At 37.9% G+C, this 16,909-nt stretch overlaps 1 protein-coding gene across 4 annotated transcripts in view; it reads left to right on the top strand.

Annotated features, from left to right (window-relative positions):
• The window catches only part of LOC132391329 (beta-galactoside alpha-2,6-sialyltransferase 2-like), a 91,564-nt gene extending 83,398 nt beyond the window's left edge, over positions 1–8,166 (top strand). For all 4 annotated transcript variants that reach the window (XM_059964369.1, XM_059964368.1, XM_059964370.1 and 1 more), the window contains one exon: positions 2,213–8,166. In XM_059964369.1, coding sequence (XP_059820352.1) covers positions 2,213–2,466 — 254 coding nt within the window. In that variant the 3' untranslated portion in view covers positions 2,467–8,166. The remainder of the gene's footprint in view (positions 1–2,212) is intronic.
• Positions 8,167–16,909: the final 8,743 nt, after the last annotated feature.

A 16,909-nucleotide genomic window follows, 5' to 3' on the forward strand; every position in this document is an offset into this window, starting at 1 on the left:
CCAAATGTTCTTAAATGCTGCCTCTCAGGATCTTCATCAACTTACCAACCACTGAAGTAAGACTCACTGGCCTATAATTTTCTAGGTTACCTCTACACCCTTTCTTGAATAAGGGAACAACATCCACAACCCTCCAATCCTCTGGAACCTCTCCCGTCCCCATTGATGATGCAAAGATCATTGCCAGAGGCTCAGCAATCTCCTCCCTCGCCTCCCACGTTAGCCTTGGGTACATCTCATCTGGTCCCGGTGACTTATCCAACTTGATGCTTTCCAAAAGCTCCAGAACATCCTCTTCCTTAATATCTACATGCTCAAGCTTTTCAGTCCGCTGCAAGTCATCACTACAATCACCAAGATCCTTTTCCATAGTGAATACTGAAGTAAGGTATTCATTAAGTACCTCTGCTACTTCCTCCAGTTAGATACACACTTTCCCACTGTCACACTTGTTCCTAAAACACTGAGTGTGTGCCTTCAGTTTGCTGTACCACCACGTTGATGGTAGTAATGAGAATAGGGCGTGTCCTGAGTGATGGGCATCCTTAATGCTGGTTGCTGCTTTTTTGAGGCATCACCCTTTGATGATGTCCTTGATGTTGGGGAGGCCAGTGCCCAAGATGGAACTGACTGAGCTTATAACTTTCTGCAGCTTGTTACAATCCTGTGCAGTGGTCCCTCCATACCAGATAGTGATGCAACCAGTTAGATTGCTCTTCAGGGTACATCTATAGAAGTTTGTGTCTTTGGTGACGTGCCAATTCTCTTAAACTCCAAATGAAATATAGCCACTGTCATGCCTTCTTTGTAATTGCATCAATATGTTGGGCCCAGGATACATCCTCAGAGATGTTGATACCCAGGAACTTGAAACTGCTCATCCTTTACACTTCTGATCTCTTGATAAGTACTGATGTGTGTTCCCTTGACCTACCCTTCCTGTAGTCCACAATCAATTCCATGGTCTTACTGACATTGAGTACAAAGTTATTGTTATGACATTACTGATCTGTCTCGCTTCTGTACGCCTCCTCGTCAGTGTCTGAAATTCTTCCAACATTAGTTGTGTTGTTGGAAAATTTATAAATGGTGTTTTGAGTTTTGCCTAGCCACACAGTCATGTGTACAGAAAGTAGAGCAGTGGGCTAGGCACGTTTCCTTGAGTGCGCCATTGTTGATTATCAGCAAGGTGAAGATGATATTTCTGATCTGCACAGTCTATGGTCTCCTGATGAGGAAGTCAAAGATCTGTTTGCTGAGGGAGGTGCAGAGGCCCAGGTTTGAAGCTTATTCATTAGAATTGAGTGTTTGTTCGTGCTGAATGCTGTTATAGTCAATTAACAGCAGCCTGACATAAGTATTACTATTGTCCAGGTGATCCAAGGCCAAATGGAGAGCCAGTGAGATTGAATCTGCTGTAGACCTATTGTGGCGATAGGCAAGTTGAATCAGGTCAGGCTCTTCCTTCGGCAGTCGTTGATTCTAGCCGTGACTCAATCTCTCTTTCATCTAGAAGAGAAACATCCCGTAGTTTTCAGCTGAATCATATAACATCTATTATAAGTGCTTTTGGGCAACAAGTGAACACTTGCCCGGAGGTGATTAATGGATTTTTCAACCATTACGAGGTAAAATATTAAGTTCAAGCTCAGTCTTTTGAGATAAATTTTAGTTAAGACTAATAAGTTTCAAAACAAAATTCAGCAGATAAACATCAGTATGAAATGAGTAAAATAAAAACAGGTGGAAACCATTCAGTCCTTTCAGCTTGTACTACTATTCAATAACAGTCCTGGCTGGTAAATGATCTCAGTGCCACCTTCCTGTTTACTTTCCTCAATCAATCAGTTTATTGTATTCATTTGCTTTTTGAAATACTTGCATTGGAACATTAACATTTTCATCAATTGAAAAAATACTTGCGAAATAAACAGATGAGGATTGATAGATATTTTCCGTACCAATACCTGGTGATGAAAGTATGGATTATATAATCACAGGTTATTCATTAATTTAAAATTTGTTAAAGTGGTACTGTACTCAGTTGTCAACCTGTACATTTGGTAAATCAAAATTGTCATTGGTGCTGATCACAACTGCCATCCCGTTAAAAGTATTTTTTTAATTAAATGTAGACTGGTTATATTAAAATGTTTTAAAAGTATTTCTTCATGAAAACTGTGGTAATTATTTATTTTATTTCTTTCCCCAGGAATTCTCATTATGATGTCTTTGTGTGATAATGTCAACATCTATGAATATATTCCTTCCATCAGACAGACTGATCTCTGTCATTACCATGAACGATATTATGATGCAGCCTGTACCTTGGGTGCCTACCACCCATTGCTGTATGAGAAACTTTTAGTGCAGCGAATGAATAAAGGGATGGAAGCAGACTTGTATACAAAAGGCAAGGTCATTCTGCCTGGTTTTAGTACTATGAAATGTTCTAGTGAACAATGAATCTTGTGTTGCAGGAAAATTACTGATTCGTACATGATATATATACACTGAAACTTAAATAAAATACTTGAACTGAGCAGTTAAGATTAACCTTTTGGGCAAAATCAAGGTAATGAGGTATGGAGACTGCAAACAATTTTGTTTCATTATAATGAAGCGTTTGTATTTTGTAAGAGAATAATGTGTTGCTACACACTCATAAAGGACTGTCTGAAATGAAGTCAAATTTCAAGTAGAGATTTTGTACCACCATAATTTTGTTAAGAGCTTATTGTTTGAATGGGGCCTGTGTAGCTTTTAGTAAAATTGCATCATTAATTTTACTTTCAATACATAGGCTTAGTGATGTTATAAACAGATGGAACACTTAGAAACATATTTGACTTTTACAATAATTACTTCCAGAAGTTTTCTACGATGAATTACATTGTAGCAAACTTCAATCAGTTTTCAACTGTGCAAAATAACTTCTACTAAGACATGAAAAACGTGCAAATGGACCTATTTCTAGGCTCTAACAATTATTAGATGAAAGTGACATCTTGCAGAATGTCTTTATCACTGAATGGAAAAGAATAGCAGGCATGATGTAAATTGGAATGCTGATTTGCTATCAGCCTGACTTGTACTTTATGTGAAACTTATTTTATCCTCTAAGAATTTGGTTTAAAATCAATCCCTACTCCAAACATTTATGGTAGCCTTTCAATTGGAAGGAGAAACAGGTGGGATCTGATTATTCAGCCTCTGCCCTATATTCCAATGTAATGACCAAAGAAGAAAGATCCAAACATTAGACTGGCCCTTATGTGTGTCCAGAAATTTCACTTTATATATTGTATTACATTGTGCTGTATAATGTAAAATATTAAATATGATTTATTTGACATTAGAGATCATGCCTCTAATATTAGTGTTCACTGAAAGATCAGAAATAAACAGGGTTCCCATAGAATGTAAAATTCACAATGTAACTATGTAATAAAACAGTTACTGTATCATGTTACTGAGAATAAGGTGTGAAAATTCAAAATGCAATTTTCTTCCACATTTAGAACTTTATTAGTTGCATTTAGACTAAATTAGCTTTTATCATTGGAATTTAATAGCAAATGTGGAGAAATCTCAATTTAAACCATCAATGTCAGTATCTGGTACAGTAAATTCCAATATTACTGAATTCATTCTCTGAGGACAGCTCTTGTAATGCATCCTGGCATTGCCAAAAAAAAAAACACAGCGCACAGCAGGAGAGATTATCGTTGGTTTTTAACCAAGTGGAAGTGTGTTATGGGAAAATAGTATAGTTGGAGAAAAGCTTATCATTCAACTGACATGTCAAAAAGGTGCTTCCACAGTCTTGGATCATGGAGGATCCAAATGGCAGCCTCACTAGCAAATGCAAGCAACAATGGGCCCTGCCCCTGGGCTTTATGGAGGCCTGAAAGGGTATGCTTAGCCTTCTGAAGCTGGAAGTTAATTCCTGGGCTTCCATATTTCTCAGTGCATTTGACAGGTTACATTTGATCTATCTAATAGCAACTAGTTGCTTATTCAAAACAATGGAATATCATAGCTGGCCAAATGAAGGAGCAGAAGCTCGGGTGAATAGATTTTCTTAGTCATATTACAGGAAACCATATAAAATACCTATTATTTAAGTACCGGAAATCCATTAAAATAATAATGTAATTTCAAAGTTGCAATAAACTACCAACATTCTATTTCTCCCAAGTTTTATAACAGCATAATTCCAAATGTCATGCTCACTTAAGTAAACACACAACACACCCCTGGTTTCTATATCAGAAGTACCTCAAACCATAAATAGATTAATAATGTAACATTAATGCAAAGTACATACAAAAAGCTCCAAGTTTTAGAAAAAGCCTTGGTGTTTTCTTAAAGTTGCATGCTAGTACTCAGAGTCAGTCCTGAAATCAAGAAAAATTGATTTTCTTAGGAAATCTTGAACTGCTATAACCTTGAGCTGAGTCATTATCAAAGATGCAAATTTTGAGAAGGTAGATGGGGAGCAGATATTTTCTCCCAATAACTTTTGCAAGGGATAGAAAGGAGTCTCAATAGAAGGAGGAGCTATATGGCTTTGGAGCCTGGAAAAAAATAATTTTATTAGCTAATTCAACAAGTTTCGACTTCAGTACAATGAACATTGAATAAGAAGCAAGGCAATGTATTGGCTCATATTTATAGAAGGCATTAAATGAGAGCGTGGAGCATCACAGGCCAATATGGCATTAGCTTTGAGTATTGCAGTAATTACCTCATTACAGAATTTCCTCAGAAATGATCCAGTACATTCCAATGTTATCTTGTGGTGAATTCTCAAAAATGATATAGTTATTGAAAATTTGTATAGTCCAATTATTAAATACTTATCTAGAATAGAAAATCAGAATTCTGTGTCTGTAGTTGTAAAATAATAGATTTTAAACAAACTTAAATTTCAGAACATTTTCAGATATAATGCTTGCATACAAATAATAAAAAGTTAGTTCTTAATAATGTATCGGATATTGCTAAACTATTAGAAATTTTATATTTTTACTTTTTAACCCATCTTTCTCTTTTGGACCAGTGACTTGGGCATTGAATGGGTATTGGGGGACAGCAGTGATTTGCTTGTTTAAAGGGTGTACCTTTGGGCAGAACACCTTGATGCCTGGGGGTTTTTTTTTCAGAATGCAGTGTTTAGGATGCAGTAGAGGGCCTCTTGGATCTGACAGATTCCTTAAGTTCAAATTTATTGTCATCTGTCCGTAATATCTACAACCAAATGAAACAATGTTCCTCTGGACCATGGTGCACCCACACAACATATATCACGCACAGCACATAAACCAAATTATCACAGTATAAATAAGTTGATAAAATATAGTTCTAAATGCATGTAGTAAAGCACAGCATAGGTAATTAGTAATCAGCTCACTGTCCTAGTGATGAAGCCTCAGTAATGGCATGGTATTCAGTAGTCTCACAGCCTGAGGGAAGAAGCTGTTATCAAGTCTCACAGTCCTAGCCCTGATGCTTCTGTACCTCCTTCCTGATAGTAGTGGGTCAAAGAGATTGTGAACTGGGTGGTAGGGATCCTCAACGATGCTTTGAGCCCTTCGTTTGCAACGCTGCTGGCAAATGTCAAAAACTGGTGGGGAGGGAGACCCTGGTGATCCTGTCAGCAGTTTTCTCTGTCCTCTGTAGGGTTTTGCGGTCCGATACCTTGCAGTATCTGTTCCAGACAATGATGCAGCCAGACAGGACACCCTCGATTCTGCTCCTGTAGAAAGTTGTTCAAATGCGGGTGGGGAGCCTTGCACACTTCAGTCTCCTCAGAAATTGTAGATGCTGCTACGCCTTCTTGACTAGCAAGCAGGTGTTGTGGGGCCAGGTTAGATCATTCATTATGTGCACACAAGGAGCTTTATGCTCTTCACTTTCTCCACAGCAGAGCCATTGATGTGCAACAGAGAGAGGCTGACCTGTGCCTTTATAAAGTCCACAATCCTCTTTGTTGTTTTATCCATGCTGAGAGTCAAGTTGTTCTTGCGCCATTTGACAAGCCTCCAGATGTCAGCTTGACATGCTCAGTTCCTGTCAGATCAGGAGCGCACGAGAAATGGCTGCTTTGTAGTTAGTTCTGATCCTTGACCGTGATATATGTTGGGATGGGCTGTAAGGGAAGAAGGGTTGAACATGATCTTTGGGTGTTAGAAGGCATCTCTTTACCAAATCTGGGAGAGATTACAACACCCGGGAACGAGTCTGAGTGGTGAAAGACTGCTGGTGATATGCTTGGGAGGGTGCAGAGGGCACACCTGCTTCTGTTCCCTTACCAGGAGTTTAATGAAGATAGTTGCCACCTTCTTGAAACTATCCCTAGCTCGCTGCAGCTGTTGAGTTTCTGGAGGGAAACTGGCCATCACTAGTGAGGTAGATGAAATCAGAACTTCAAGCCTCTCTAACTTTTTTAAAGTCTGTCTGTTGACAGTCTGCAGATGTTAGTGGCTTTCTGACCACCGTCGATCTACTTTAACCATCTGTCCAACCTTCTCCTTCCTCACCATATGCTCCCAAACTCTATGTTCCCAACAATATTCTTAAAAGGTCATGTGAGAATCATAGTTATTTCTTTAGGTTCTGCTAGTACTCCTGGCTGAATTTCCACATTATTTTATACTCTCTTATTCCCTTGTTCCATAAAAATGACTTTGCCATATACCAAGACTCAATATTCTCATAAAATCCTTCTACTGTATACTTTGTCTTTAATAGAGTAACTTTTCTTCTAAATGAGCCACTGAAGGTTAAGCATTTGCTCACTAATAGTGTCATTAGCAATAAATCCAGTGCAATTCCTAATGCACTGAATTTTATCATCATGGTGAGTTGTCTTCCTATATGTATCTTCTACCTGTGCTGGTATTAGCTTCTGTTCCCAAGTTTACCAGACACTCACAGGTGAAGCCTTTTTGTGCAAATGCCAGTTGTCAGGGTTAAGATGAAGTTTTACAAGACTTTGATGACTATATTACTCAGCTGTTGAATATATCCAAATTCCTGTAGCTCAGAATCAAGCCAACATTATTAAAACTAAATTAACTAAAAATTAAATGTAAACATTTACAAAAAATTGAAAAGCAAAAAAACTTAAATTTACTTAAATACTTAATCATAAACATTTCAACAAACTAGTTAAAAATGTAAATTAACTAATACATACTTTTGTGCCAATGGTTGTTTCTTTCCATTGAATGAATAAAGAAACTATTCTTGCACCAGTTTGGAAAACTTTCATTAATGTGCATTCTGACTTCATAATACATTTTATTAAAATATTATCTACAGAAAATTCAGGACAGTGTATTCATCCTAAATATGATTATGGAGAAGAGCTAGCAGTTACATGAATAACTGTGGATATTTTCCCATAAAGTGTAGGCTACCAACTTACTCTAACAGTAACAGTTTCTGACTTGTAAACCAAAATCAAATTTGTAACACAACAGAAAGATGGGTTAAGAGGTGTATTCCAAGTGCTGTTTCAAAAGTGTTAATTTCAACTTTTCGTCACACCGTGGAAACGCATTGATTTCAAAACTCTTTGCTGTTCTGAATTGGCATTAGATATTATAATTGCTTTGAAACTTTAAACTTCTAGTGTTAAAATTGTGGTGACAGATTGCTCTGATCTGAGCAATCCAATAAAGTGGGTATTGTTCTGTATTCATGAGTGCTCTTATATAGACACTAGTACAAAATGTGAAAGTGAACTGGTCTCTCTATTATGTTTTATAGAATTTTACATGAAAGTCTATGTTCTGCTCAGCATAAAATATCTTTTGGATTCTGTTTATTAACCCTTGTAACGGTTTCAAATGTTATGCACTGTAAATATTTCAAAATTAGCCTTAAAATACATACTATGGTCATGTTTTCAATATTTGATGTAAAAAAAGTTTGGTGCTTGAAAAGAGTAACATTTTAAAACAAATTTCAAAGATATATGAGCCACATTATTTTGTTTAAATTTGATTTTCTGACATTCTCAACTTGCTTTCTTTGAGTTAGTATCGAATTAGCATTATTATAGCCTAAAACTGTTGATCTTCATATTTTTACATTTTGATTTTATATATTTTATGTATATATACTGTATAGAACTAATAAACATTTTTATCTTCACTCTCCTATTTGTTAAGAAATTTGCTTTACAAGCAATAGATGTGCGACCTGTGGCACATAAATAATTTAAAAAAAGGAAAAGTTTCTATGCAGAACATACTTATTACCAGAATAAGATGCGAAGGAAACCCCATAAATTCCAGTGGCACTGATTAGTTATGCTGGGTATCACCCCTTAGATCCTGTGCCGTCGTTGAGCAAAATTAGTAGCACAGTTGAACTAAAGTATTAAGATTCAAAGCATGATGCTTGCTCCTTTCTATTTCTGATAATCTTTAGTTTGTTACTTGCAGTTAAAGTTGGTAGTATTTAATATTTTTTTTGGTTTAATAGATAAATTAAAATGAAGTAACAAAATTAGCCAAGTCATTCATTATTGTGACTTGGAAATATGTCACAGTTGTTGTTAATTCAGAATCCTAGAACTCCCTACCCAATCCGGTGGAAGCACCTTCAAGTGCCCTCTTTGGAACAACAAAAAGTGGGCAGTAATTGCTGTTCTAACCATCTTGCAAAAATGGGTTAATAAAAGGTAGACTGACCAAAATGGCTTTGAATTAGTTTTCCTCTGAGCTGAGTTCAAATATCTTTCTTTGCAACTACATGAATTTTTAGTGAAATTCGGCAAATATTATATTTTTATTTATTGCATGATTTTGCTTTCACTTAATAAATCTTTGATGTCTAGAAATTCCATGACACTCTTAGAGATCATTAATATTTGTAATGACATTGTTGGCAATGCTTTTGACACTAAATGTCGAAGGGATATGGTTAGATTGTCCAATTTCTGATCATCAGTCCCTTGTCCATGCTACCATTGAATGTTATCTGATTGCTTGTAAATGTCATGCATCCTCCTCCTGTAGTGTAGCAGCAAGAATGAAATCACATTTTGACCAGATCATTGGGAACCAGCAAGCCACCAAGGAGAGGAGAGGTCATCAAAATGTCCTACTGTTACCTCCAGAGCATCTTAGGCACTGAAAACACTGAGTCACCCCTACAACAATGTTGGAGATTGTAGGGCTGGAAAAACAAGCCTGTTTTAGTCTTGTTCATGGAGCTGACACCAAAGTCGGGAGCATGATGTTTGTGGGGAAAGCTCTTATCCTCTTACCATACCTTAATAGCTCATACCTTAACTGAAATACCTATGGTGTAGGGATGGGCAACGAATGTTGGCTTAGCTGGTGACATCCACCTCCCATAAATGAGTAAATTTTAAAATAGTTTAAAAGATGGGGAAGATATTGCATGTGTTCCCTTTCGGTCAGCTATTCACAATAAGGACCTTTTGGTTTTGGATGCTGATAACCTGCAAATTTCAGGAGTGAAGATTCTTGCTGGTTAATTACAGTTACATGTTCTGCATAAAATAAATTGCATACCATCTATCTGGAAACCCACAATATCAGCAAACTCACAAATGCCTGTTGCTTGATGTTCACACTTCAAGAAGAGAATGAATCGGTATGTCCTTGAGCAAGAGTCTGCTGTAATCACCATGAAGCAATTGTGGCAGCATGTAAAAAATATTCTCACTCCATAGAATAAGTCTGCAATATAAAAGGGCCACAGTAACCTTTACAGCCATAAAGCAGGGTCATCCGGGACCAGCTCTGTGGCTTCAGTTCTGCCTGCATTGTGTGACAAATCTCTGTCATTAGTTTCCGAAAGAATGTGAGGCCTTGAATGCATTCCTCTAAGAAAGGTGCATAAATGCAATTTGCTCCATGAGGACTCCAACATCATTGGTCTTCTGCCTAGATCCTTTCTACCCTTCTCTCCTATTCTTTATGATTTGCCCTTTTCTTCAGGAAGCCTGAAGGAACTCACTATCAATCCATTCCACATACATGTGGACATCTGCCACTTTGCTGCTGAATTTCTAAGAATTAGAAGATGTGCTAAAACCCATTTGTGCCATTAAAAAGTAATATTTGGAGATCCTAGATGAGCACAACCAAAGATCTCTGTAAATCCACATTCTGCATACACTTTATGCAAAATTTATTGACTCAAACAGATGTCAGCATATAATACCCCAAATGAGCAGGTCATTGAGAATCTTTTTGAATAGTACAAGTGTGTGAGTGAGACAGAGACAGACATTCCTCTAATTACCATCGCATGAGGAACAAAACTCACTGGCTGCCCAATCTATATGCTTAAGGGCATGAAACATCTGCCACCATACTCCCTAATTTCTGCAAGGCACAAGATGTGCATTACGTTTTTCAAGTAGAATTGGAAGTAAACCAGCAGAAATAGCATTCTCTGATGACAATTTAAAAGCAAAAGAATGCAGGTGCTGGAAACCTTAAAAACAGAAAATGACGTAAATGTTCAGCCTTCTGAGGCAGGATAGAGCTAGTTTTTAAGTCTTCACACGAGATTGTTGGGTACGTGGAATACACCGCCAGTGGTGGTGGTGGAAGCGGATTCAGTAGGACCTTTTAAGAGCCTCTTAGATGGATCTTAGAAAGATAGAGGGCAATGTGCTAGGGAAATTCTAGGCAGTTTCTAGAATAGGTTACGTGGTCGGCACAACATTGTGGGCCGAAGGGCCTGTAACGTGCTGTAAGTTTCTATTTTCTATGTTCTGATATCATTTCATTGATACTTGGAAAAAAAAGTGAGAAATGAAGCAAATTAAACTGCAGAACAAGTGGGGCAATGTGGAGAGGTCAAACAGAGAGGCTTTCACAGAGGCAGAGACCAGGAGAGAGGGGTGGTGCAAAAGAACAAACTGCTGGAGGAGCTCTGAAGGGTCAAGCAGATCTGTGAAGGCAGAGGTCGAGACACTGCATCAGGTGGGTGCCTCCTGGAAGAAGATAAAAATACATCTCTGGATGAGGCGCAAATTTTAAAAAAGTGAATGAGTCGCGGAATGTAACAGGAGAAAAAAATGTTGAAATGAGATACAAGACTGAGAAAGCTGATTATCTAAAACTGATGAATTCATTGTTGAGTCTTGAAGCTTTTCAATGAAGCAAGCACAGATTTGGTGTATTAAATGGCCGCCTTTCTGTGGTAAACTTTATGATTCTGTGGGTTGATGGAATGATTATAAACATTCCGATAAAATATGGTCTACACATCTCAATGTTGCAGCCTCTCACTCACTAAGGGCATTTGGCAAGTGGCATAACTTCAAGCGTCTATTTATAAATAAATCAGCATTTTTTGTCTTTCTAATAAGCTTCATTGTTCTGTCTCTGAATTCCTTCATGGGTTTGCCTGTTGATATATATTCCCTCTCCCTTATTTGGATTGCAGCCATATATTATTTTTCATTTTTGGATTAACAAGACTACTTCCAAAATATTTGACTGTTCTCTTCACAGATGTTTACTGATATAAGTTATGCTTTTAGGTTTCTGTGATTTCAAACATAACTTACTATGAGCTGGGTGGCTGTTAGTCAATTAGGTCCATGCTGGCTCCCAACAGAGTAATCTCATTCTCCTTCTGCATTTCTTTGCAGACCTACAAGTTATCTTCCTTCATGCACCAGTCAAATTTCCCATTTATTCCTTTTAATCATATTCCTACCCAAAGGGATCATTTATAGGAGCCAATTAATCTACTCCCACATCTTTGGGATGTGGCAGCAAACCAGAGCACCCGGAGGAAACCCACACTGTTACTGAGAGTATACGCCAACTCTGCACATACAGGATCAAAGCCTAAGCCACCAGGACTCTGAGGCAGCACCATTAACTGCTATGTCACTGTGGTGCCTTTACTGTGATTAAGCACATCATGACTTTAGTCATGGTATACCAATAGCAACTTTTTCAGAGGAGAGTATACTTGGAATATTTACATTGGAGAAGTCGTAATTTCAGGTGATTTTCAGTTTTCTCATCATCTGCTGTCCTCTGACTTTATTTAACACATCCTATTTATTGAGGTTGGATCTCATGTGGAAGATTTGCCCTTCCATAGCAAACAACCGTTGTCTGTTCAGTACACTACTGAATAAAATACATTGTGGGTGTGGCACTATGTCCTTCTCTCTGTTATATTGTTGTCACCAAGAGAGTAGATTCCCATTTCAGTGAATTTTACAGTCCTTCCAAAGTTTGAGCTGAGATCATTTCTTACATCACCATTGTAAAAGCACCTGGCAGATCAACCAAACTCTTATTATCTACCCGTCAATAACAGTTTGAGGACTGATGGATGTTAAAAAACATGATCATTAATAACTTATTACTGTGTACCTGTATGCATTGCTCATTTTGATAACATTGTCCTCAGTGAAATAACTGTCAATCATGTGAACACCTATCAAAGTTCAAAGTTGTTTTTTCAAAAAAAGTTCATCTTCAGCTCAGTATTTTTAAGCACAAGTTCCTTTAAAGGTGCAACATCTACAAATATATATGGATAGTTTACTTATGCATTACGATATTGTTTATTATATAACTTACCTGCTTCGTCATTAGGATTTACAGTATGTAGATAATTAGATCATATATAGAACTCCATTTTGCAATGGTGGCTCTGAATGATATTTAGCTTGGTTTACCAAAGTTTGCAAGAGTCTCACAATTCCATCATGCAACGAGCAAAGGAATAAAACCACCAGTAATCACCATGAAAATGACATTGCATTTGTTCCGACAAACTGCAGTCATTTTGATTTTGTCAACCCGCTCAAATGAGAATCCACAAACCAATTTGGTCTACTTTTGAAATACACTTATTTACACCACCCTGTCATGCTTGCAAATAAATCAAGTCTTTTTAATACCGCCATAAATCTGCACAAGCACAACAGAATATTCTTAGGGATTTATGAAATCATGGAGACAGGAGTTGAAGAGTTTTACAGCTCTGATTGTATATATCTGGTACAATTACATCATTTGCAGCTGACATGGCATTTGTTTCAGTGAAATACAATTTGTATAAATTACTGTATTATGTCTGGGTAATGGTATAAATCAAATGGTAGAAATTATGTTGGTAGAGAAGAAGTAGTATCATTTAGAAGGGAAAACAAAAGTGACCAGCTGAGTAAGTGGATGACATTAGATTATTTCAGAATTAGAATCAGGTTTAATATCACTAGTATATGTCATGAAATTTGTTGTTTTGCGGCAGCAGCACATTGCAATACAAAATAAAAAGCTATAAATTCCAATAAGAAATGTATACTGTATATATACAGTGGACTCCAGTTAATTGAGCCATCTGTTGATCAGGGCAGCTGCTTATTTGGGACAACTCTTAAAGAACAAAAACTAATCAAGAAAGTAGCCAGGATTCCCTTTGTTTATTTAGGACACTATGTTGCTTAATTGGGATAGGAGACTATTGCCGAATAGTTTCTAACTAGTGTTAGTCGTGTGTGCTTGTATTCAAAAAGCAGATATTTTTGTCATTGATAATTGGTGAGAAATAAACAGTAAAACAATTCAAAATTCACCAAGTTTTAAGCATTGAGGCTTGGAGATGTGAGGAATGGCAGAGAGTGAAAATAAAATGATTTCACTACTTCAACAAGTTAGGAACTATGAAGAATTTTAAGGTATTGTTAATCATCTTGAATGCTACAATGAAAATGAAGATTTTCAGGTGGAAAGCATTATGTGAAGAAGGTAACACCAGTGAACAACACAACCAAAGGAGATGTTCTTCAGACAGTTCATGAAACTGTTCCTATTACTACTAGTTTCAAAAATGATTCTGCTACTAACTGCATGTGATTGGAGCCTGTGATTTACATTTTGATGGTGTGATTGAGCCATCTGGCACTTTGCTGTCTTTGAGTGGGTTTGGTGAGATTTTGAGGGGGGTGTGCGGCCGGGAGGCCAAGATATCTGGAGACAGGGTGAGAGCTCATGATCAATTCCATTTTCCACTGATATCACTGATTAAAGCATCAAGCAAGACTGAAATCAATGACGAGAGCGGAAGGAGAGCAAGTTTGGAACAGAAGAGACTGTGTGGGGGGATGGTTTATCTAATAGAAGTACCCAAAATTATAGTGGTTTACACTGGGTTGATATTAAACAACTTTATAGTAAATGTGTTTTAAAAAGCATCAGATTTTGGCAAGAGATAAAAGTTCAAAGTAAATTTATTGCCTAAGTACTTATAGTATATGTCACCAAGTACGATCCTGAGATTAATTTTTGCTAGCATTCTCACTGGAACAAAGAAATAGAATAGAACCAATGGAAAAACTACAAAGACTGTCAATCAATATGCAAAGGAAGACAAACTGTGCAAATACAAATAATAATAATAATAGTATTAATAAATAAGATTGAGAACATAAGTTGTAAAGTCCTTGAAAGTGGTTATGGAATAAGTTCAGTGCCAAGGTGAGTGAAATTATCCATGTTGGTTTCATGTCTGACGACTGAAGGGTAATAACTGTTCCACAGCCTGGTGATGTTGGACCTACAGCTCCTGTATCTTTTCCTCAGTGGCAGCAGCAAGAAGAGAGCATGGCCTCAATGATGGGAGACCCTGATTATGGATGCTCTCCTTTCTTGTGGCAGTGTTCCTTGTAGATGTGCTCCGTGGTGGGGAAGGTGATTCCTGAAATGGGCTGTATCCACTACTTTTTGTAGGGTTTTCTATTCTGGCATTGGTGCTTTCATACCAGGTCATGATGCAACCAGTTAGGGTACTCTCCTCTGTGCACTTACAGAAGTTTGTCATACTTGCTGAATATGCAACCTCTAAGAAGGTCGAGGTGCTGCCATGCCTTCTGTGTTATGGGCCTTAAATAATAGCATCAAGGAATTGAGAGTTACTGGCACTCTCTAGATCTGATCCACTAAAGAGGACTGGCTTATGGACCTGATGTTGCACCATTCAACCAGATTTTTAATCTCCCTCCCATATGCTGATTCATCACCAGCTTTCATTCAGCCAACAACAGTGGTGTTGTTAGTATTGGAGTATAAAGTTGCATTGTTTGCTGTGTAACCAAAACTATGTAGTCAGCTTTGTATTTGCTATTTGCTATGTATGTATCCAATTTAGTAGGAGAATGAAATCTCTGTATTGTCTCTGTACTATTGAACTCATCAGTAACTTAAGAATGTAGCCAAATAAGAAGATAGTGGTGTGTTAATGAGAGGCTAGCTAAGAGATAACTGTGGCCAGGGATGAGGTAACACGTGGCCCAAAAAGTAGATTAGAACATGATTAAGTTAATGGGTAGAAACAATAGTGGGAAGTCGGGAGCTGATGTATTGGTGATACGCAACTATAGACCGATTGGATATGCTAATACAACTAAACCAGGAGATTGCTATAAAAAATGCTATGCACAAGGATCGGTGGGCAATCAGCGACTAGCTCACTGAATGTCTCAGCTTTGATTTGCAAATTAAAGTTTAACGCTTCTTAAAGAATCTTCTGCATCTCCTGGTCGTTTGTGGGGCACAAGAAGACATTAGCAAACTTAAATATGGCATTGGCACTGTACTTAGCCTCACAGCCCAAGTATAATAGAGCAAGAGGTTAAGCACACAGCTTTGTGGTGCAATTGTGCTGGTGATGGTGATTATGGGGGAGGAACTGTTGCCAATCTGAAGTGACTGGTCTGTAAGTGAGGAAATTGAGCATCTAATGGCACAAGGAGGTATTGAGGGCTAGGTCTTAGAGCATATCAATTAGTTTCATGGGGGCGATAGTGTTGAATGCTGAGCTGTAGTCAATGAAGAGCATCCTGACGCATGCATCTTCACCTTACAGACGATCCCGGGCCGAGTGAAGATCCTGGGCTGAGTGAAGATCCAATGAAATGGCAGAGATAAAAGGTTTAGAGGCAATCCAAAGAAGAAAATTTTCACCCACAGTGTGATTGGAATCTGCAACACGCTGCCTGAGTGGATGGTGGAGGCAGGTGTTCTCACAACATTTCATCAAGACATAGAAGATATGGACTGAGTGCAATGGGTTAGTACACAATACTGTGCAAAAGTCTTAGGCACCGTATATATAGCTAAGGTGCCTTAGACATTTTCACATTTCTGTATTTACCAACATGGACCGGAGAGCAACTTTGTAAATCTAGCTGGAACTTAGGAGTTAGGGAATGTTATGGGGTGTGGAACAGGTGACAGGAAAAGGGTACCAGGGGCATGGGTGGGTGGCCTGGGTGCAGACACACCCAGCCATGAAACACCAAGCAAGGTCATTTGATTCCAAACAATTGGCTTATTGATTATTACAGAATGTCTCTCTGGTGCTTCTGACTCCCTCCCATCCTGCTTCCTCGTTTTCAAACTATCACTCAGTCCCCTGTCCCTGCCCCATTCCTACATTGGTCCACAATAGGCACCCAAATCAGAATCTGGTTTATTATTCTCATATATGTCATGGAATACGAGTTTTTTTTGCATCAGCATCAGTACGATGAAAAACATAAAATACTACAGTACCATGCAAAAGACGTGGGCAGCCTAGCTATATATACATGCCTAAGACTTTTGCAGAGCATTGTAGATGAGTATTTGATGGCTATCGTGCACATGGAGAGCCATAGTGCCTATTTCTGTGCAATGTGACTCTAATTTGCTCAGCATCACTTCCCTGGTAATTGTCATTATCTCAAGTTCCTCATACTTCCCAACTTACAGTGCTTTTGTGCTGTGTTACTTGTACTCTTTATCATGAAGACTGGATTAAGTGGTCTCTGACCACATACCATAAAACAGTTCCATCTCTCATTTGCACTTATTTAGCAAATTTGTTCGCCTTCCAT

This window comes from Hypanus sabinus, chromosome 3 (genome assembly GCF_030144855.1).
Source record: "Hypanus sabinus isolate sHypSab1 chromosome 3, sHypSab1.hap1, whole genome shotgun sequence".
In the NCBI taxonomy this organism is placed as follows: Eukaryota; Metazoa; Chordata; class Chondrichthyes; order Myliobatiformes; family Dasyatidae; genus Hypanus; species Hypanus sabinus.